General features: G+C 34.8%; 1 protein-coding gene across 7 annotated transcripts in view; it reads left to right on the forward strand.

The window, feature by feature from the left end:
• The window catches only part of SOX5 (SRY-box transcription factor 5), a 1,026,842-nt gene that overhangs the window by 911,216 nt on the left and 91,771 nt on the right, over positions 1 to 23,855 (forward strand). For 6 of the 7 annotated variants that reach the window (XM_031000926.3, XM_063694118.1, XM_063694117.1 and 3 more), the window contains one exon: positions 8,818 to 8,903. In XM_031000926.3, the coding sequence (XP_030856786.1) occupies positions 8,818 to 8,903 (86 nt within the window). Of the gene's footprint in view, positions 1 to 8,817; positions 8,904 to 17,417; positions 17,558 to 23,855 lie in introns of those variants that run through there. The other variant, XM_019039287.4, reaches the window with a different exon arrangement.

A 23,855-nucleotide genomic window follows, 5' to 3' on the forward strand; every position in this document is an offset into this window, starting at 1 on the left:
CAAAACAAAAACAAACAAAAAAACATGTAAGGCCAATAAAGGAATGAGTCTCCACATTTCAGTGAAGATAATGCCATAAAACTGTCCAAAACTTTTGCATTAGTTCAGTAGATGAAAGAGTGTGTGTTGTTGAGTCTTGTTAAAACCACATCTGCATTTCACATTTTTCTTCATCCTAAATAATCTTGTTGGAAAAATTGTTTTTCTTAGGCTGTGTTGTACAGTATAGAGACGAATTCTTCATAGTATGACTGGAGATAATTAATATCTAAATATGCACAACTATAATAATGATGCAATTGAATGCTTTTAAAGAGTTAATATAAGCCGTATCATTTGTGTCAGTAGACACTGTAAGCTATGTTGTATTCTGAAAGCAATAGAATAACATGCCTCAGTATACTTTTTAGCTTTTTGAAAAATTTTAGTTTTGAGCTAGAATTTCCATGCTTGGTCTTGAAATAAGAAGCAAATTAATGTTGGAAAGGCTTAGGGAAAAATTTTTCAAATGGTTAAAACCTAGGGAAGAGTAGAAGAAATTACTTTTAACTAGTTGAAAGTCAATTTGAATAACTTACACATGGTTGAACTTTAAAAGTCAAAGTTTTCCATTATCTGATTTTTTTACTAAGTATGAATCTCATGAGGTATTTACAAAATAAATCTCTTGTAATGTTTTTTAGTACAGTTAATTGAGGAATGGCGCAAATAGATGACAGTATTTACTTCAATAAAAACTCTTTTTTTTTACAGCAGCTTCTGTATTTTTCCTTTGCCATTAAAAATGACCCCTGACCTTGTTTGTGAAGCTTTGTAGGTTCTATGTCCACTGTAGAACACTGACACATCCATGTAATATATTTTGAATTTTTTAAATTGAGAGTTAAATGGCTGCATTGGAAATTTTCACTGGTATTTTATTTGTATTCACTTTGTTGTAACCAGGAGCATACTTCAACCAAAGTTATCTTGGCTTGAAAAAATGGTAACAAGGTAGAGACATGCTTTAAGTTAATTGTGTTTATGTGTTGGGTGAACATCATTGAAATAGCGTAGTGCTATTAGACAATCCTTTTGAAATTAGTCGACATACTGGATATATTTGTATATTTGAAACTATATATGATTAAAGATATATAATAACTGTAGTAGTCTTTTCTTTTCCCCAATTCACTTAGACACCAAATATATTGACATATGGCTGTATATGGCAAACATATTGCATGAGTTTGTTATGGCTGCTATAACAAAATACCATAGACTGAGTGGCTTGCACAACAGAAACTTATTTTTTCACAGCTCTGTATGCTGTATAGCTGAGATCAGAGTGTCAGCAGGTTGTTTCTTCTGATACCTCTCTTTGCAGCCTGTAGATGACCACCTTCTCTCTATGTTCACACCTGGTCATACCAGACTCTATTTTGTTTGTGTCCTAATCTGTTCCGCTTATAAGAACACCAGACATATTTGGTTAAGTCACCATGCATATGACTTAATTTTATCTTAAATTAGCTCTTTAAAGGCTCTATTTTTAAATATAGTCACATTCTGGAGTATTAGTAGTAACAAAACTTGAACATATCAATTTGTAGGCAGACATAATTCAATCCATAACACATATAAAAATTATTTAGCTTATATAAACTTTCACATAAAGGAATACCTCATTTTATTGTGCTTTGCTTTAGTGTGTTTCACGCAGATTGCATTTTTTACAAATTGAAGGTTTATAGCAATTCTGCATAGAGCAAGTCTGTCAGCACCATTTTTCCAACAGCATGTGCTCACTTCATGTCTCTTTGTCATATTTTGATATTTTTTTCAATATTTCAAACTTTATTATTATTATATGTTATGGTGATCTGTGATCAATGATCCTTGCTATTATAGTTATAATTGTTTTGGGATGCCATAAACTGCACCCACATAAGATGGGAAACTTAAAAAATGTGAGCTAGAAATGATTGAGCTTGATGAAGAAGGTGTGTCAAAAGATGGGGCAGACTAAAAGCTAGGCCTCTTGCACCAGACAGACAAGTTGCGAATGCAAAGGAAAAGTTCTGGAAGGAAATTAAAAGTGCTATGCCAGTGAACACACAAATAATAAGAAAGTGAAACAGCCTTATTGTTGAGTTGCAGGAAGTTTGAGTAGTTGAAATAGAAGATCAAACCAGCCACAACATTCCCTTAAGCCAAAGCCTAATCCAGAGGAATGACCTATAACTCTCTTCAATTCTATGAAGGCTGAGAGAGATGAGAAAGCTGCAGAAGAAAAGTTTGGTTTGGGGGAGGTTGGTTCAGGAAGCCATCTACCTACATAAAAGTGCAAGATGAAACAGCAAGTGCTGATGTAGAAGCTGCAGCAAGTTATCTAGAAGATTTGTCTAAGGTCATTGATGCAAAAGTGGCTACACTAACCAACAGATTTTCAATGTAGATAAAACAGCCTTTTACTGGAAGAAGATGCCATCCAGAACTTTCATAGCTAGAGAGGACAAGTCAAGTCAATGTCTGGCTTCAAAGGACAAGCTGACTCTTAGGAGCTACTGCAGCTGGTGAATTAAGTTGAAGCCAAAGCTCATTTACTATTTTGAAAATCTTAGTTTTTTTAAGAATTAAGCTAAATCTACCTTGTCTGTGCTCTATAAATGGAACAGCAAAAGCCTGGATGACAGCACATCTATTTACAGCATGATTTACTGAATATTTTAAGCCCACTAGTGAGACCCACAGCTCAGAAAAAAGATTTCTTTCAAAACGTTACTGCTCATTGACAGTTGCACCCAGTCACCCAAGAACTCTGATGGTGGTGTACAAGGAGATGGATGTTGTTTTCCTGCCTGCTAACACAATGTTTGTTCTACAGCCAACGAGTCAAGGAGTAATTTTGACTTTCAAGCCCTATTATTTTAGAAATACATTTCATAACCTGTCACTGCCACAGTGATTCCTCTGATGGATCTGGAAAGAAAGTAATTATTGAAAACCTTCTAGAAAAGATTTACAATTATAAATGCTATTAAGAACATTAATGATTGACGGGAGGGAGGAGGTCGAAATACCAACATTAACAGGATTTTGAAAGAATTTGATTTTACCCCTCTTGGATGACTTTGAGGGGTTCAAGACATCAGTAGAGGAAATAATTGCAGATGTGGTGGAAATAGCAGTAGAACTAGAATTAGAAATGGAGCTTGAAGATGTGACTAAATTGCTGCCATCTCATGATAAAACTTGAATGGATGAGGAGTTTCTTCTTATGAATGAGCAAAGAAAATGGTTTCTTGAAATGAATTCTACTTCTGATGAAGATTATGTGAGCATTATTGAAATGACAACAAAGGATTGAGAACATTAAATAAACTTAGTTGATGAAGCAGTGGCAGGGTTTGATGGAACTTCAAAGCTGAAAGAAGTTCTGCTGTAGATAAGTGCTATCAATTAGCATCACATGCTACAGAGAGATCTTTTGTGAAAGGAAGAGTCAATCAATGCTGCAAACTTCATTGTTGTCTTATTTGAAGAAATTCCCACCAGGCACGGTGGCTCATGCCCATAATCCCAGCACTTTGGGAGGCCAAGGCAGGTGGATTGCTTGAGCCCAGGAGTTCAAGTCCAGCCTGGTCAATATTAAAAAACCTTGCCTTTACAAAAAATTAGCTGGTTGGAGTGGTGTGGGCATGTGGTCCCAGCTACCCAAGAGACTGAGGTGAGAGGATTGCCTGAGCCCGGGAGGTCAAGGCTGCAGTGAGTAATGTTTGTGCCACTGCACTCCACCCTGGGCGACATAGCCAGACCCTGTCTCAAAATAAATAAGTAAATAAGAGAAAAGAAAAGAAAAGTTAGCTACCCTAACCTTCAGCAGCCACCATCCTGATCAGTCAGCAGCCATCTACATCAAGGCAAGACCTTTAACCAGCAAAAAGATTACAACTCATTGAAGGCTCAGATGATAGCACTTTTTAGCAATAAAGTGTTTTTTTATTAAGTATGTATATTTTTTAGGCATAATGCTATTGCACACTTAATAGACTATAGTTTTGTCTAAACATGACTTTTATATGTACTGTGAAACAAAAAAGTGTGCATAACTTCCTTTATTGTGATACTTGCTTTATTGTGGTAGTTGGATTCAGACTTACGATATCTCCAAGGTATTCCTGTGTGTACATACTTTCACACACATACAATATGGCATTAGTAAAACATAATAGCTATTTACATATATATGCATATCCAAAGGAAAGATAATGTTAATTTCATTAATACACATTCATTAATTTAGGAAATAAAAAATTATAACATATGCATATTTTTAAATTTTATGGAATAATCTGAGCTTTAAATGTACATATAATTTGATATTAATAGTTAGATGCTAGTAATGCAAAAGAAGTAACCCAAACATCTGCAGGTGTTTTGCTAAATTTAGGAGTTAAACAAATTTAGGAATACGTCTTTGTCTCTAGGATGGAGAACCAGGTGATCTTTAATACTTCCTACTACTTAAGCTCTTTAATGAGGCTTCTTAAAACGTCATTTCTTGTCCATTGCCTTTTCATATCCAGATCTCAAGATTGGAGTATTAAAAGTTTCCCAACTCCTTGTCTTCAATCTCTTTTCCCTCTACTTTATTCTATCACCTGTTATTTAAACTGTTTTTTCTCTGCATTCCTTTAGCATGTCATACTCCTGCTTTGATGCATTTCACCCTATCCGAAAGGTCTCTCCTCCCCTCCATATGCACATTTTCAAGACCAAGCTCACTCTTATTTTCATCGGTAACTATTCCCTTAAGATTGAAGCCTGGATTAGTTCTCCCTTACCTCCTATAGTACCTACTGATGATGGTCAACATTATTCAAATAAGCACTTAATTAGAAAAGATAGAAATGCAGTAAATACAGACCAAGTTTGTTTTGTCTCACAGAGCAGCTAGCAGAATTCTGTTCATGATAAATGTTAAAGTGCTTATGAATTGGTTAATTTACAACAGGGAAAATAAATAAAATGAATTTTCACTGTGAAGAGTACCACAGCCTCTACAATTTTGCTTTTGTTAATTTTAAGATTATGTATCCTAAGTTAAGAATACAAATGAATTAAGTAGTTTTAAGCATTTAGATTGTCAATTCTAATAGTCATACTATAATATGACTATTATTATGAAATATATGAAATACTATTATGAAAAATAATAGTATTTACAATTTTAACTAGTTTGCATGAATTTAGCTTTTAAATATCTAAATGTCCTATTATAAAATTGGATAGTGTTTTGAAGATTAAATACTAAAAATATGAAATGATAAAGCACCATCGTGTAATATTGGTTGTCCCTTCTCTCTCCTGTATCATAGGTTTTTGCTCTATTTACTGAATCTTTCTCATTAGCATACAAGCATGGTATAATTTTTCTACATATGTACCTTCTTATAAAGTTTGCTCGATCACACAACTTTCACTAGCTACTGTAAAACACCTCAGTGTAGTTGTCTGTTCTAGCACTTCTCAAACTCTAATACGCATACAAATAATCTAGAGCTCTTGTTAAAATTTCAATTCTGATTCAGATGCCACATGTTTCCTACTTCAATAAATTAGCCTAAAACTGTTGTGCCTTAAAACAACAAACATTTATTTGGACACAGCCATGCTGGGTACCTCTGGCTCCGGATCTTTCCCACTGTAGTCCAGGTATTGGCCTGGATTGCAGTCATCTCTAGGCTTGGCCTGGGTAGAATCTGTTCCAAGCTGCCTTCATTAACTGTTGGCATGCCTCATTTCTTTGCTTGCTATTGGCCAAAAACATCTGTCTTTTGCTATATGAGTCTTTCCATAGAGCAGCTCACAACCTAGCGGCTTGCTCCAACAGAGGGTGTGGGCAACCAAGGCAGCCAAAATACTTTTGTAACTTAATCTCAAACGTAAAATAGCATTACCTTAGCCGTATTCTGTGCATTAGAAGGCAATTACCAGATCCAGGACACACTGAAAGGGAGGTGATTACATGGGACATAAATACCAGGGAGTGGGAGTCATTGGAGGTTCTATCTTAGGGGCTGTCTGCACAGTAGCTTTAGGGTGGGTTCTAAAAATGTGCATTTCCAAGAAACTCCAGGTGATGCTAATGCTCCTCATCTGAATCTTGCATTGAAAAGCGAGGGTCTACACTTCCTGCCTCCAATTCCTTTCTTTCGATCATCCTTTGTTGATCACACTCTTTCTGATTAGGCCTTCTCAACCTCCACTCCACTGAAACTGCCGTTGTTGCAGTTGCCAGTGACCTCCACATCATTAAATCCAGCACTTAAATGAAAAAACGTATCACTGTCTGGAAGTCTTTCTTTACTTGGCTTCTGGAACACCAAATTTACATTTCTTCTCAGTCTCTTCTGCTAGTTACCTATCTGCCTGAGTATAAATGTTAGTACGTCCCACAGTCCAAATTTTTGGACCTCTTTTTTATCTATGGTTAACTCCTAAGTGGTCTTATCAAGGCTTACAGCTTAAATTCCAGATACATGCTAACCACTCTCAAGTATATGTCTCCTATGAGGGCTTTTCCCCTAAAATTTTAACATGTTTATCAAGTGTCTAATAAATACCTCAACCTGGATATCTAATCATAATTTCAAACTTAAAATATCTACAACAGAACTCTTTGTTCCTTCCCCGCAACAACACCCTTTAGGCCCCACCTGGCAGTCTTGCTTCTAATCTGTGTTTACAAACCCAGTATATACTACCACATGTCAATCAGTTGTTTTAGTGAAAAACCTGGAAGTCATCCTTGATTCTTCTCTTACTCTCATATGTAACAGTCATTAGGTTTTACCAGTTATACCATTTGAATATCTCTGGAGTCCCTGCCTCACTCTCCATCCCCATGTCACCATCCTAGTCTGACCATAATTACCTTTTATACAGATTTCTGCATCTATTCACTAGTTGATTACAGCTCTCAACCTCCCACCCAAGTGATTTTACTCAACCCATCTGTTTTCCACGTTCATGATTTCCTTTACCTTATAGGATAAAGTTTAGATCATTTAATGTTTACAGAAATCACACATAATCTGGCATCTTACTCCCTCCCCAATCCCACTGATCTCACTTCCCTACCTGCTCTCTATACTTCAGCAATACAGGGACTGGGCTATAACTAACACTTCCATTTGATTCTTCATGAAAATTGTTTCCCTGCCTGGAACATTCTTTCTTCCCTTCTTTGTCTAGCTAACTATAATTTAATTCAAGTTTCAGCTTAAACATCACCTTTTCCTGGAGGCTGTCTTTAACATATTAGACTAGGTTTGCGACAACCACAGTGCAGTCCATAGCATTATGTACTTCGCTGTCTTAACTGCCATTATATATTATACTAATCATTTAATTATCTTTTTCTCCCATTAAACTGTAAGCTTTTGGAAGGCCAGATCCAGAGAGGTAGATCCAGATATTTTGAAGCCTAAAAAATAACCTGGGAGACTCTCTTTAGAATAAAAATGCAAAAATTTTGTATGCTCAGACACACACACAAACACACACACTTAGGTAGAAAAGTGAATATTCATTTATAACAAATCACAACAAATTACAACAACTGATAAATATAAAAATATACGACAAATATAAAAATATACAGTGAACATACTGCAAGAGGCCAGTTTCAAAAGCCCAAAGTTTAAGCTTCATTAAATTCCCAGTGTATTCACATCTGCATATTAATCTTTTCCAAAGCTTTATGTCTAGTGCCAAGAGGAGTGCTTAATACGTAGCAGGTACTCAATAGATGTTTTTGAATGGCTGTATTAACTGAGTTATTTTAAGTTATATTTTTCATGCGTGCAATATTCAACACATTTTTTATAAATTAGATTTCTACAAAATGTTTTATGCATTACAAAATTGTTCTATTATTTTTAGTTATTTGCTGTGGTCATGTGTCAGATGACAAATAATGTACATTACTTATATTTCTTAGCAATTTATTGTGCCCTATGCAACAGGTCTATTGTACCTCTTTACTAATTAAGAACCCCCTTGATTTGCATAAAAAATAAGCAGAATAACCTTCTCTATGTGCTTCTCTGTATGTTTTTGTGTGTGCCTATATTTTTACAGGTCATATAACAGTAAAACTTCGGGATTAATTTTGAATTACTGTGCTTTTTTAATAGATAAAAAACTTCGGGGGGAAGGGATCTATTTCCCATTTTCATTACAATATAGTTTTGTAAACATTTATCCCTGGATAATAAAGATGTCAATATTTCATATAACTTGAAAAACACATAAAATGTTTTCTTCATTGTTAATTTGTCCATATTATTTAAGAGATTAAGATTATTTGAATCAAGACCGTAACATAGCATTTCAAAGATAAGCTACTTTGTTTAAATCTTTGGAGTTTAATTCATTAAAATAAAAGTAAGTTAAGTTCCTTTTATAATAATACTGTAAATTTGCTGAGGAGTTACTGTGCTCATATTAAAATTGTGTGTGTGTGTGCACGCACGTGTGTGTTATAAAGTGCAGCCCTCTGATCAATGCTCACTTTCCCTCCCATTTTCCTAAATACATCATGAAAAAAGGATGAGGTTTCCGCCTTAATTGCTTGTGCCTTTTATTCACATTCCTCTCTCAGCCAGAATTGTGAAAAGAGTGTTAGTAAAAGGCTGCACAATAGAGCTTTTCATTAGGCCTCAGCAAGGCACACAAAAGAAGGCTTTTGGAAAGAGTGAATGCATGAGTTTAATTTGCAGGTGGAGAGTAGATAAAAGGTGCTGACGCCTCTATTATTCTCTTACTTAGGTGACCCTTACCCTGTTCAGCTGATCCCAACTACCATGGCAGCTGCTGCCGCAGCAACACCAGGCTTAGGCCCACTCCAACTGCAGGTAAGTCAGGAAACAATACAGAGGAGACAAAGGTTAAGTAAATATCGAAAACAGCTATTATGGTGTTAAAGCAAAATAAAACTGGCTCGTGATATTCGTCTCACACTTTCTGTTTTTAAATTTATTTGTAATGATCCTCAACCAAAAGTTGAAATGTTGATTCTCTTAATTTTTAGCCCTGTTTTCTGCACTAAACATAGCTTATCGTATTTCTTTTCTTGCCGGTATTATTAAGAAAGTGAGCTGTAGTTTTGCTTTGATTACTGTGTGCCATAATTTTGTCACAGTATGGTCCTTATCAAGGTAAAAAGAACAAAAAAACCTGCAAAAGATATTCAGACACTTGAGGAGCAAGGTGACTTAACAAAAATGCATTTCAAATTGCTCAGGATGCCCAGTATCATTGAAATGGTCTGTAGGTCTCTTTGTTCTCTTGCTAATACCAGCTGAGTTGGGCAAGCAAGGAAAAAGTAGACCAAATAAGCTGAAGACTAAATAAGCACAACTTTATCCCAGTCATCCCAATTAAGACTTTTCTAGCCATGCGAAATATATATTCCTATAATCCGAGAATGTCAACAGTAACTTTACCAGATGTCCAAGTGATTTGAGAAGCTTTGTCTCTGAGGTTGAAAAGAAAATCAATACAATTATAGTAACAGGTAGCTTTGATTAACTGTTGACATTTTTGAATCAGCATCCCACAAAACATTCCTTAGTTTCTATCAGTATGGACCTGTGATTATGCAAGTAATGGGAATAGAAAATTATCTAATAATAGGATTACTCTCCTCTTGTGAGAAGTTAACCTGAAAGACACAGTATGCCTATGAATACTGTTAGCCTGAAAGACACAGTATGCCTATGAAGCCAGAGATAAAGCAGTTATACTTAATAATTAATTTTTCTTCGTGAAAAGATATTGTCATGATAGGTGATCTTAGTCTATAAGGAAAATATAGTTTTATATTGTAGCATCAAGAGACAGATACATCTGGCCTGCACATGGGTTTGTCAGAAGACCTGGTGGGTTTCTGAAAGGCCAGTTGGGTTTCACAGGAGGAACTACCAGGGTGAAAGCTGAGACATACTGTGTTCTGCAGAGGTTAATAACATTCATTTCTATTCTACCTTTTCTGCGAAGAGCTACACTGTGAGTATCTGTTTCCTTTGAGCTGGAAATGTCTTGGGAAGTGTTGGAGCCATGGGGACAATAAAAGTAACATAACATTTGTTACCCTTTGAAATGGCATCTGGGGAATAACTATAACATGAAAAAGTGATTGTAATAGGTAAAACTAAAAAGAGTAGTGGAATTAGCAAGAGGGAATACTATCCAGCAATAGATTTAAATATAGGAATAGGGGTTTTAGAGATTTCGGATGTTGGTTTTCAAAGCAAGTTAGACATTCTCCTTTGACCATTGGATTAGCGATGAGAGGAAGTGATAGCAAGTTAGAGGCAACTCCTATGTTCATTGCACGACTCTCTTCGAAAATAGCTATGTTAAGCAACAATCTAATCAACTTTTCCTGTAGAACAGTAGGAGAATATTTGATGCTAATTTTTATTTTTATACTATATGAGATTTTTATTTTTATAATATATGAGATTATCTCAAGATATTAAATATCTTGAGACATTAAGATATTAAAATATAAACAATTTTGTCACTGAACAAGAGAAACTTTAGACACCAAACATATATGTTCTTACTCTAACTATGATTTGAGATGTAAATGGGATAAAGTTCCTTTCATAGAAGTGGTATTGTACCCATTAAAATGCATGAGTTTTAGAGCCTCAAATAACCAATCCTGTAGTATAACAAGAAAATTAATAATCCAAAATTTTTTCATGGAAAGCCATCAGCTACTATTAAAACACATTTACATAAACATATAAAAAGGTAATTTTTTTTTTTGCAGTGAGAAAATAACCGTTATTCAGAATCAAACACATGCCCAAAGCATGTCGTATCAGAGAACCTGGCTTTTCTTTGAAGTGGACTGACTCTCACTTTTGCTAGGGTGCTTACACCAACTCACTTTTCTACTTGTTCCTAACACAATATTCACAGACCCCTTGACCTTGACTTCAGCCTTCCCCAGAGCTACAAAGGATATCTATTACTCTCCCTCCCCTTGCCTTAAAATAGCATCAAAATTCTTTTTTCTCCACAAACCTGCCGAGATGGGTGAGAGAAAAGCTAACTACAATGCCTAGTCAGATGTTTTATTATAAGCCTTACCTAAAATTCACCCCAATCTTTGAAACCTGTTTTTGAGATGTTTCATCTCAGTGGAGTATAATATATAGACTAGTTTTAATTTTCTCCAAACTCTGCTTTTAATTATGCTCTTTTAAATCTCTATTTTCCATATCTTAATATCTTGAGTAGACTGCATCACTTTCCAGTCCTTTCAGTTATTAAAATTCAGTCCTGCTGGAAACTTTAATCTCATATCCATTTCATATCTCACTGCTTCCCCTTCCATCGTTAGTCAAGAATCCCAGCTCTAGAGACCAGAAGTAAGAAGGGTGCAGCTTACTCTTTTGCTTCTTCAGCTCCAATTTTGTTCCTGTGCAGATGTGGGTGGGTTTAGGAAGTTATGTCTTCTGTGAGATACCGCGGAGACAGTGTGTGTGTTATTTTCTTGTGTATTGAACAGCTTTTCTTGGTCTGTTAAGAGAGGGGGAGCCAGGTCTGTTGATCTATGCTTCCTACTCTTTTTTTTTTATTTGGGGTGTCACCACTATTGGCCAGGAGCTACCTGGGTAGCATGACACCTGCCTTTGTTCACCCTCTGTGCTGCTCCATGGAGAAACCTGTAGTCTTCTACTGAGGTCCTCTTCTGTGCCCTGTTAGAGCTGTGGTGGTAGTACATCGCAGTCCTCATCTCAGCCTGCAGCAAACACCGCACTGTTTTCCAGCAACCCACCTCCAGCTTTAGAAAACTTCAGAAGAGGAAACAGGTATTACTGTGTCTTTAGTTACGTAATACACCACAAAGCTGTACACTGTCCAGTTCTCCTAAGACCTTTCTCACCACACTAAGGATGGAGGAGTCTTTAGGTTTTTAGCTCAACAAAAAGCCAGTTGAGAAACAACATTCAAGTTTTTGCTTTATTCTGCCTTCTCCAGTTTCTATGAATTCTGCTTTTTGGGTAAGCAGGGAAGACCACTAAGAACCAAGCCACCCTGTAAAGCTGTTAACCCAGTCTTCTCTCTCCTCAGCTCCCTCACCAGACATCAGCTCATATATATTGTGGGAATGGAAAGATAGGGTGGGAAGAATGAGAGAGGGGTGAGAGACAGTAATGAACATTGACTGAAGTAGGGCCAGGTCAGCAAGGTTTTAATAAGGGGAGTATGGTTGGGGTATGGGTGCTGTCTAGTACCAATTGCTGGTGTCTTTCTTTAGAACCATTGAAGAGTTTGTTGTTGTTGGCTTGTTCTCACTCGTTTTCTGTTTTTGTTTAATCTGTTCGTGTATGTTTTAAGTAGGTAGTGATAAACTCACAGCTATACTCGATAAGGCAGCAGTAAGATGGGTTGAGGTAACAGTAGGAAGACCAGTTGGAGGAACAACTGAAATAGCCTTGCCAAAGAACTAGTGGTTTTCTGAATTAATCTTTATTCAATGGTAATGAGAATAACGTGGAGGGGATATATATTTTAAACACAAAAGGATCCTGTTTTCTTTTCCTTGGGTGCAAACATAATGATTTTAACTCATGTAAAGTGCCATAACAACTGATGTCACTAGTTAATATCACCCATGGTTATGGAATATTTTCTTAAGCTAGTTTCTCTGGTAAAGATTTTCCGAGGATTATCTTATTTAATTCGTATTACGTTTTGTGTTAGGTATTAATATCTCCATTTGACAAAGAAGAAAGCTGGGTCACAGAGTCCAAAATCCATGGCCTTTGAACAATTATATTTGCTTCTTCAAGTACAGGAGACTTTACGTTAAACTTTGGAGGCATTGCCCTTCTTCAGACATTTGTTAACTCATAACCAGCTAATGAAATTATAACAATAATGCTGACTAATTGACATTAATACAAATACTCTGTGTGCTTTGCAATAATGAAAGAAGTAGCAGGATTCATAATGACAGCTGTCTGCTTCGGACTCTGAATTTTCTATTTCATGCCTCTTTACATGGATATATGTTAATTCAGCTACTTCTTTTTGAACACCTAGAGTAAATAAAGGACATTATAAATCTATTCCTACTTATGGTTGACTTTGTTTACCTACCATATGTGTTTTCATTTGAAATAACCTGTTGCATATAATTGTTCAAACTTGGATAATATTATGATAAGTAAATCCAGAATTTTTATTAAAGAGTGCAGACAAGTACAATTATTTTAAAAGACAAGCAAAATGATATGCTTTAAAGGAAACTACTGTTTATTAACTATTATTTTATGTCCCTGGAGATCCTTATATAATAAAAAATTGTTCATGTAGAAAAATCACCTTACTGTGTACTTTCAGAAGCAGTTAAAATATTCTAAAAATCATCATATATATTTGTTATTTTATGGAGAAAATCAGCTTAATCTAGATCATGTATATAAATAATACAAATTAGCATGTGCCATAGACACCATTTATTATTTTAATATTAAATCTGTCTTTTTCTTTATGCATTTTAAATCTTCCTTGAGCTTCAATTCACATTAGCCAACTGCTTGTTGACTGTGAAGAGGAAATATACAGAAATTCACAGACACTGTAAACTGAGTCCAAAACAGAGCTCATCAGTAGTTGTATGCCTTGTCCTAGACTTCCTTATTCTTTGGTCTTAGTGAACGACTCCATTTCATCTATTTCTCAACCCAGAAACATGAGAGCTCTTCTTAGCTTCTCTTCCTCCCTCTTCCCCATAAATTTATTCATTCACTAGCTTTTCATTCCACCTACTAATACACCAAGAGTCTATCCACTTCCTTCCATCATAGTTGTCACTCATTTGGGTCGAGCTATCCTTATTACTTTCCTAATTCACCACAGCAGCCCCTAAACTGGTCTATCTTGATCTTGCCCCTTTCAATGCACTCTCCACTATGCATTAGTCAGAATAATCTTCCTTTTTTAATTTTTTAAAATTATTATTATACTTTAAGTTCTAGGGTACATGTGCACAACGTGCAGATTTGTTACATACGTATACATGTGCCATGTTGGTGTGCTGCACCCATTAACTTGTCATTTACATTAGATATATCTCCTAATGCTCTCCCTCCCCGCTCCTCCCACCCCACGACAGGCCCCGGTGTGTGATGTTCCCCTTCATGTGTCCATGTGTTCTCATTGTTCAGTTCCCACCTGTGAGTGAGAACATGTGGTGTTTGGTTTTCTGTCCTTGCAATAGTTTGCTCAGAATGATGGTTTCTAGCTTCATCCATGTCCCTTTCTGATTTTAGAAAATTTTGTCATATCCTCTTCCTGCTCAAGGACCTTCAATGACTCTCTGGTGTTTTGAAGTTCTTCTTCACCCTGGATCTTTACAAGTGGTGTTTCCTCTTCCTGGAATAACCCCAGGAAATAACCCCATTACTCACCATCTTTACTAATCGAATCCCACTTACCCCTCAGGTTTCAGGTTAAAACATCACTTTTTTCAGGGAAGACTTCATTGGTCTTAAATCTGGCTTAAAGTAGTTCCCGTGTGTTCTGAGAGCATGCTGTATTTCCCTTCTCACATTGCTGGTAGAATGTTTTAAATCATACTTTCTGGCATCTACCAGATGGTAAAGTCTGTAGCGTCAATGGTTTACCATCATTTGCACTTAACCAAGTGCTTGAAATATTTTATGGACTCAATAAATATGTGTTAAATAAAGAATGAGGAATGAATCTTAACAATGTATTTTCAATAAATTATTCATCTATTTTGCTCAAATAGCTATCTTGCTTTATAATATTGAAATTAAGCTGAATACTAATAATTAGTTTTCTATATTAATTAATCACCTTTTAAAACGAGACAATAGCAGAATTTCAAATATCAAAGGCATGGTTGGCTGATAGAAGAAAAAAATAGCTTGAATTTGGTTAATTAAGATAATGTTGAAATTTTATAATAAACTATTCTCATTTAATGAAATAAACATATGAAAACACTCTCTGTGCCTGGTAGCATGTTTGGCACTACAATGTTTACAGACATTAATTTTGTAACTGTTTTGCTCCACATCACCTACTCAGTCTATTCCGGATACATTAGGCTCTTTTCTGGCCCTTATCTTACCAAGGCATACTCCCTTCCTAGAGTTTTGTGCTAGCTGTTCTCTCTAGCTCTTCCCTCTGCATGGAAGGCTAATTCTTTCACTTCATTCATGTATTCACTCTAATACCATCTCTCTGAGGCCTACCTTAACCAACCTACTTAAAATCGTAAGGTAGATCCTAAGAGATAGCACACTTCCTAGCTCTTTTATTCTACATTTTTCTCTATAGCACTAGTCATCTTCAAATATACTATAAAATGTATTATGTTTCTTATTTATTGTCTTTCTTTTCCAAATGTACCGCCCCACAAGGACAAGAATTGTTGCTGTTGTTCAATAATATATCTCAGGTATCCAGAAGAATGCCTAGCAAATAGCAGGTATTCAGTGCATACTTGCAAATGAAAGAGACTATCATGGCTAATGGTCATAAGAATTTTTAATAAAACAAAGCAGCATATATTGATTTCTGCATTAAATGATATTAATTTAATGGCCAGGGAACATGATGTTTTTTCTTGCCCCCATTGGAAGATTCTAAGAGTATGAAAAATCCACAGCTCTCTGTCTCTCCTGCTCTTTCCTCCCTTTATCTTATCATAACAGTGGGTTGCTGCATAAAGAATGTGTTTTAGCACTTATTACAGTTTATCTAATTCTTTTAAAATCATTATAATTCACAATAAAAGACCAAATGTTACAATACTTGAGAATTCCTATATTATGTGATAGTGTGTGTATAGACATATATAAAAATATGAACTACTGGAGGTACTTTTATTTGACTCATGGCTTATTCTGCCAATACAATACTGAAGTAAATTGTTTCTAAATAATGGAAGGATGTGTTATCAAAATAATTACTAGCCAATTAGCAGCTCCATACACTGAGTTTACCTTCTTCTCTCTTCCTCTCCTTCCTTCTTTTTTCATTCTTCTTCATCCTCAAGTACTCTTTTTTACCTCCAAGAGCCAATGATGATTTAGATATTTACTTATTTATTATACTGATGCTAACTCTTTTTAAAGGTGAGGGGTTCATTTATATAGCTTACTTATCTATGTTCATTTTAATATTAAAAATGAATATCACTATTTACACAAAATGAAGTTACACTTTGAATTTTTGGACATTTGTGACAAGATAAAATCAGCTATGTGAATAATCTGTTTCTAATTAATAAGATCAAATGATGGCAACAATCCATCTAGCATTTATTTCTCATATTCATTTTCGTTATAATTTGCATTTTACTTAATGGGCATCATGAATATTTTTAATAGTAATAATTCTTCTGTAATGTACTGTTTCTGTTTTTTGCTACACTTCTAAGATTTGAAATTAGAAGGAAATATTTATCCACTTACTTCTCACTTTATAAATACTGTATTTGTCTTGGCCAAAAGATGGTTGCCACCTGTTCTACCTATAGGAAGCCAAAAATGTTGACTCCAACCAATGATTGATAGTGATAAGCAGAAGGAAGAAAAGATTGAAATTCTTTTTGGATGATCTTATTTAATTCAAAATAAGCAAGTAGCATCCAGTCATCGTTTTTATTGACTTAATTAAACTTTTAAAATTATTTTAGTAGGACTATTTTAAAAATTCATAATAATATTTTTGGAATAAAGGCTCAAAATTCCAAGTTGTCATAAATGAAACCTCATGGGCTTACAGCTTCAGTAACTAGTAATATTAGTAGCCTGCATTCTCTGGAATAGAGAAAATGAGAGATGATGTGTGATCATGTTAGAGAATGAATCATACAAAATATCAACTGAAATCAATCTTTTTTCATAGCAATCATAGGTATGCGAAGTAATATTGGAAATGGCTTAAGCTCCTGTCTGATGGAGAGTAACATCAAGGTAGAGGTAGATGAAATACTGAAGCTCATCTTTTTATCAAACTCCCGCCAGTCTCTGAAGAAGGTCAATAATTATGACAGGACACAGATAAATGAATGCTCCATATTTCCCAGCACTGTGAGTGACTGAGCATGGCTTTATATGCTTGGCCAAGAGAAACTTCCAGAAAATCAATAAGGAAGTAATAACCATATAGAAAAATCTAGATGTGAGGATTTTTATCTTGTTATTGAAGGAATTACTTACAAGGATGTATACTTGCTAAGTGTTCATCTTTACCTACCAAAATACTGTACTACTCAGTTAAACTTTTAGGTCGTATCATTTTCATACAGCGTGAATAATGATCAACTGCTCTTCATTTCAGTCGCAACCCTGGTGTGCTGTTTGCTGTTGGACTTCTGTCTGCATGAGTGAGTTTTCTTGCAGGTTAAAAGACTGAATTCCTTCTTTTCCTCTCCCTTCGACCCTGAGCCTGGAGGGCAGACAGACAGAAGCACACATATGATTAATACAGCACAGCTGCAAGAGTGAGTCATTTACATATGTATTAATAGAGGCAAAAAAAACCCGACAACAATTAAATTATATACAGAGACATTTTGCATACTAAAGAACATATGCAAATAGGCCTGAAAAAGTGCAGCCAACATTTTCTCTGACTTTTCCAAGCCCATATGGGCTAGAGTCAGAGCCCAGCAGTTTGTCGAGAATCCCCTTTAAGGAAGAACCTATTAGGAACTGCTTCCATAGTTATTACCACCCCTAGAGTTCCCAGGAGGTGTTGACATTTGGACAATGGAGTCAGCACACACAGTGTCTTTTTCATACTATTTCTGTGTTTTCTTGCTTTCAGCAGCTTCATGGTGTCTTATTACATGCTGACAGAAACATCAGTACACGTGTGTTTTTCCAAAGTATTCATTTTTATTGTAATGATCGATTAAATAAATGGTAAACTTTAAAATTATTTTTGAAATTTTGTTATTACCTATACTAAAGCTATATAACTTCAGTCAGTGCCAGGTTTTCTGGTCACAAGTCCATGCCCATTCCTTGATAGTATCCTGTGTTATCTTAATCAAAACATGTTTTAGGTAACTTTAAAATGTTTCTGGGCTAATAAATGTACATAAAAGAATTGCTGTCCCAAGACCAGCAGTAGATGTAATTCTATGAGCAATACCAATTTATTGAAATTTTTAAAGTATACTTTTTTAAATTTTATCAAGAAAAACAGAAATATTCAGTTTTCTAGTTTTGGCTGTGGATAAGAAGAGAGGGCAACTAATGCGTTTCAAGTTCACAGATTATGTTTATCTTAGAAATTTGTTCTTCAGCCTAATTGTTGGTTTAGTTTATTTTACTAGTATTCTTTAATTTATTTAAGGAATATTTTATGAAGACAAATTCAATCTTCGGAGTAAAATTTTACCTAAATAAAAGTTATCACCTTAATAGGACCAATAACCCATGTGAAGACAGATGCTTCTTAAGAGGAACAAATGCTGGGGTTTTTGTTATTGTTGTTGTTGCTGTTGATACTAGAAAACTATTTAATATTATCCATGGATTTTTATCCATTATTCGTATGGTTTAGTCAAAGCATGCTACTGGGACATACAAATTGCATTACGTACAACTTGTAACATAGGGTGGAGTCTTAATTAAATATACACAGAAAAATTTACTTAATTATATATAGATACACACACAAAAATGTAATGTCTTAGGGGATAATTAGAGGAAAGATAAAATGATGAAAGCAATTTTATCTTTTTAAGCTATTGTCTTTAGATTAATATTTTAAGAAGCACTTTGTTTAGTGAGAGGCAGTATAACATAATGGTTATAAGTGTGGTTCTTGCAGCCATCTCTTCCTTAAATTATCATACTGTTACTTTCTAGCTCTGTGACTCTGGGCAAGTTACCTAACTTCTCCATGCCTCAATTTTCTTGTCTGTAAAGTGGGTATAAATGACCTCTTATTGTTGAGGATTAAATGAAATAATGCATGCAAAGTCTTGGAACAATAAGTATATTATTTCTCAAGTACCATGTGCTGGATTTGAGTTAATATTTAATAGTATTAGCTGATTAATAATTGTTATTAGTAGATTTGAGAACTATTTGTTATTGCTTAAAGGAAGTCTTGAAAATTAGGGCATGGCAGACTTTCCTTACGTTTCAGAGCAGTATCTAAAGTATGTTAATAAAACTGAGACAAAATGTCTTATTTTTGAAGAAATAATTTCATTCACCTCTGTGGTATAAAATAAAGGCCCATCGCAAGAATCTATGGGAGGCAATGAGTTTACTTATCCAGAAGACAATCTGGGTAGTTACATGAAGGGTAGTTTTTCATATTTTGCTATGGTTCGTTCCTTGTTACAATATTTATATCTGTAAAATGAGAATAACATCTCCAGTCAATTCCCATTTTTCCATGGAGGTAATGCAAATGAATTGTTTCTATGTGCTGCCTCTAACTATTCTAAATAAAATTCTTACAAAGTCTAAAATAAATTATTTTTACATAGGTGCTTTTAATGTAATATGCAACTTTTTTATAAATCATATAAAAATATTTTCTTGTATAGCCATTCAAAGCTTATTTATTTCCTAGGTAATAGATACATGTCCTTGATACACTAGGATACATGTCCCTTATTCCACCTACATGTTGTCTACAGCAAAATTATTTCTTGAATTGAGAAAATTTTTATTTGACCAAACAGTTTTATTTCAAACTTGAATGTGAAAGTGAATTATTTTTATAGACCCATAGTATCCTGGAAACTTTATTTATTCAGCAAATATTTATTCTTTGTAAGCTATTGAGCTAAGCATTATAAGAAATGCAAAGATGAATCAGTCAAGGATCCTTGGTGGATGATAGAGGAGGTTGAAATGAAAGAGAATGAATGAAATATGAAAGTGGAATAGAGTTTGAAGAAAGGCAAACAACCTATCATTCTAACAAGTGTATTTGAAATGAAAAAGACCTCACAGATGGTTGAAAACGTTGTTTCAAACTATTCACCGGACTCCAAGTGTGTTCAAGCACCCTCCAAATAGTACCATTGACTTTTATTTGTTTTATATATTAAGTTCCACTGGTTAAAATTGTTTGAGTTAAAGATTTCTGCTGCTAAGCAAAATTTAAAAACCATTCTTCTATTCCAGCTCCTTAATTTTATGGATGAGGCAATTTAGACTCTAAATAGTGACCTGGCTAAAACAGATATTAACAAAAGGGTGCCCGGAATCCTAGCAACTGAAAATTAAATCTACCTTCTTCCCATTTTGCCATGATATGCTTAAAAATAAATGCATATATTTGTATATGTTATTTTTAAGTTGTTTCGTTTAAAAGGATAGGAAGAGAAATTGTTAATTTTGCACTTAGGCCATTAAATTAAGAAAGAATGAATAAAACAATGGTTAGGATTTGCATATTGGTAACAATGGCAACCTTCTGAATTGCTTTCATTTTGCTGAGTTCAGTGATTGTGCTCTGTGAATTAATTCTTTTGTGGAAAGCTATTGAAAGATCAAGGAATTTAGAAAACAAAACAACAGAGAAGCGTGCTGTTTCATATCTGTTTGTACATAGAAGGTTCAAAGTGAGATTCTTTACATCACAAGTCTTGATGACATTTTATTTGCTTCTTAGAAGAAAGATAGTATTCAAAAATGATTATATAATCATGCAGATAAGACGTTGCAGTCATGAATGAACTGTTCTGAGAGAAGGACCAAGAAGAAAAACCACATTACAATTTCGAGCTGGGTTTGGTTGGCAAGTGTCTTCACAAGACTTGAAAATAGAGCCCTATTTGATTCCTACAGAAAAAATAAAAAAATAAAAAAAAAAAGCTTAAGCCAGCCCTGCACATTTCAAATTTGCTGTTTCCTGTGGAAGTTTCAGTATTTTCCTGCCAAATTGAGGGTATGAAAACAAGAGGAAAGGGAGGGATGAACTCTAGTTTTTCCATTTTTCTTAATCTTGACCTTTCTCTTAATGCCATACTCCTTTTTCTTATCCAACTGCTCCTTGAATGAAGAAAGTGAACAGGAAGAAATGGAGGAACAGACTCAAAGTATGCTCACAAATTATTTGCTACAGTGAGCTTTGGGGCAGCGTAATTAATGCCTCTAACATGAAAATTACAACAATATTATGTCTTGCTTTCTCTACTACTAGAACTTCTTCAACATATAATTTTAAAAGTAATAGCATTAGTGAAAGTTACAATTACTTCCTTTATGGAGTGAAGCAGAACTATAGAAAATATTGTCCTTTCATCTGTAACAGTTGCTTAAGGTAACAGAGACAATTCCATCCGAAATTTCACTATACTGTAGCATATGACTCCTACTATTTTAAATATGTGCTCCAAGTATTTTTCATATGGCTGGTTCCCCACCCCCACCCCTGGTTTCCATTCTTTGGTTTAAAAGAAATTTTAAATTATTAGGAATAGTATAACTAAAATATTTGATTAACAGAAAGGAGATAAGCAAAGACACTTAACCAAACAACAACAAAAAAAGTTAAACCAAACAATAAAAAAAGTAAACGCCCTTACACATTCTTTATTTTTATTCTTGTTTTGGTTTGATTTATGCTGCTGCTGGTTTTCTTCCATAGAAATTTTGAATTTTGATGTTTTTATGTGACCTGAGATACAAGCCTAGCATTAAATACAATATAAAACCATAAAATATCAAGTTTTTATACATAGAATATTTGCACTGTAACTAGTTAGTAGTATACTAGTATACTGAGAGTGAGTAACCAGTTAGATAACTTTCATGACTTGAGGTGCTTTTTTTTTCCTTTAAAACATGCTCCACTAAATTTTATTTAAACATTTACAAATGTTAAAACTTACAAGTAATAATATTTAAATGGTAGGTATGATGTAATGGGTTATGAGCTTGAGCTCTAGGATAACACAGGCCTTATTTGCATGTATCTTTGATCAAGATATTGAATATCTCGTAGTCTCAGTGTCTTCACCTGTGAAATGAGATACTGTTATTCCTACATGATAAAGGTGTTGTGAGGATTAAATGACATGGCACACACGAAATACTCAGCGTAGTGTAAGCATTCAGCCTCATTAGCTGTTATATTCATCATTATCTCCTAGATTCAAGGGTGTAAAACTGGCAAAGAGCCTATCCATATTTCAAGTTAGCAAGTAACTTTCTTGGATGCAGAAATTATATTCTGCAGTATAAAGGTTTAAGGCAAATAGAGAAATTCATCTTAATTCAAGTTTGGGTTGAACACCTTTGGGAGCCAAGTCCTCGTATTTAATGCAAGCAGAACGTCTTTATGAAAACAAAATATCCGTTAAGTATAAAAATCGTTTCTTCTGAATGTCAGATTACAAAAATGTATGTTTCAATTCTTACTAAAAATATAAATAATCTATGTCTCTCTTTCTTTCCATTCCGTAAAAGTTACTAGAGCTTTGCTTTAATAGCACTGACAGTTATTTGTGAAAGGAACAAACATTCCTCTTGGAAGGGCAAGCCATTGTGTTACTGGAAATTTGCAGTATTTGTCATAATAAAGAGAGTTTTACAGCAAGAATGAATAATTAGGGCATTATAAAGGCAACCAAAATAGCTGGCCTACCTATGATGATCCATTCTAACCTCCCATATTGCTCTACAAATACAGCAGTGAATTAACCCATTTATGCCCGGTGTTCCGTTATTGGAACGCTAAGCTTGTGGGAGTTATTTATATCCTACTGCTTAAGGTCATTGCCAGTGTCTTCTTTTTCACACACAAAAAAACTGCAACCTCTGGCATAAATGGATTAAGGGTTCTAGTCTCAACCTGCCTCAGAAGTGATGTATGAATCTGGTCTCATGTCTTTTAACCTACTCAGCACTCAAGTTTTCTTATTTGTTAAATACCTATAAGTATAGCTATCTACCTATATCTCATGGAGAAAGGGATAAGATTAAAAAAAAAAAAAAGCACTAATGAAAGCAGCCAAGAGCCCAGAAATCCCCAGAAGGAAACTCTGTGCCTTGTGAGTGGACTTTCCTGATTTATGGATACATTTATTCATGTGCTATCAAGGAAAAAATGGGAGAAGAATAATGAGGCAAGCATTGATTTGAGGCATTCGAAAGAAATGCTTTGGAACCTTGAAAATTGTCAAGCCAGCTCTGAAGATCCAATTAAGCAGGAAAGTTTTAATTATTCTCATTCCATCTCCATGGAATAAGAAGGAAGATGAGCAGGTCAGACCAGGGCTAGATAACCCAAGAGACAACCTAAGAACATTAAGAACATGATTACACATGAAAAAGAAGGACCATCTAGAAATAAATAAATAAATGACAAGTTGGACATAAAGTAGTTTCATAGCAGTAATCAGAATGCTGTTTTATTTTGAACTGCATAACCAACTAGATGGACACCATATACTTTTTGGTCCTTAGGGCTTCTAAAGATTTAAAAATAGGAATTTCCAAATATTTACCTTTCTCTTCCTATTTCTTGACTATCTCTCTCTGTTTCTCTGTGTCTTTCTTTTTCTCTTTCCTTTTTTCTTCATTTTTTCCTCTATTTTTAACTACCTTCCTCTGTTAATTCCTCTTTACCTCTTTCTTCCCCTTAACTATTTTCTTCAATACTTTCCTCCTCTCTTTTTTCTTCAAGTTCTAGCTATGTTTTTATTCTCCCACAATTGTGAAACAGTGGAGGGACTGTCTTCTTTAGAAACATTTGCATGAGGCCGGGCGCGGTGGCTCGTGCCTGTAATCCCAACACTTTGGGAGGCCGAGGCAGGCGGA

Source organism: Gorilla gorilla, chromosome 10 (genome assembly GCF_029281585.2).
Source record: "Gorilla gorilla gorilla isolate KB3781 chromosome 10, NHGRI_mGorGor1-v2.1_pri, whole genome shotgun sequence".
Taxonomy (NCBI): Eukaryota; Metazoa; Chordata; class Mammalia; order Primates; family Hominidae; genus Gorilla; species Gorilla gorilla.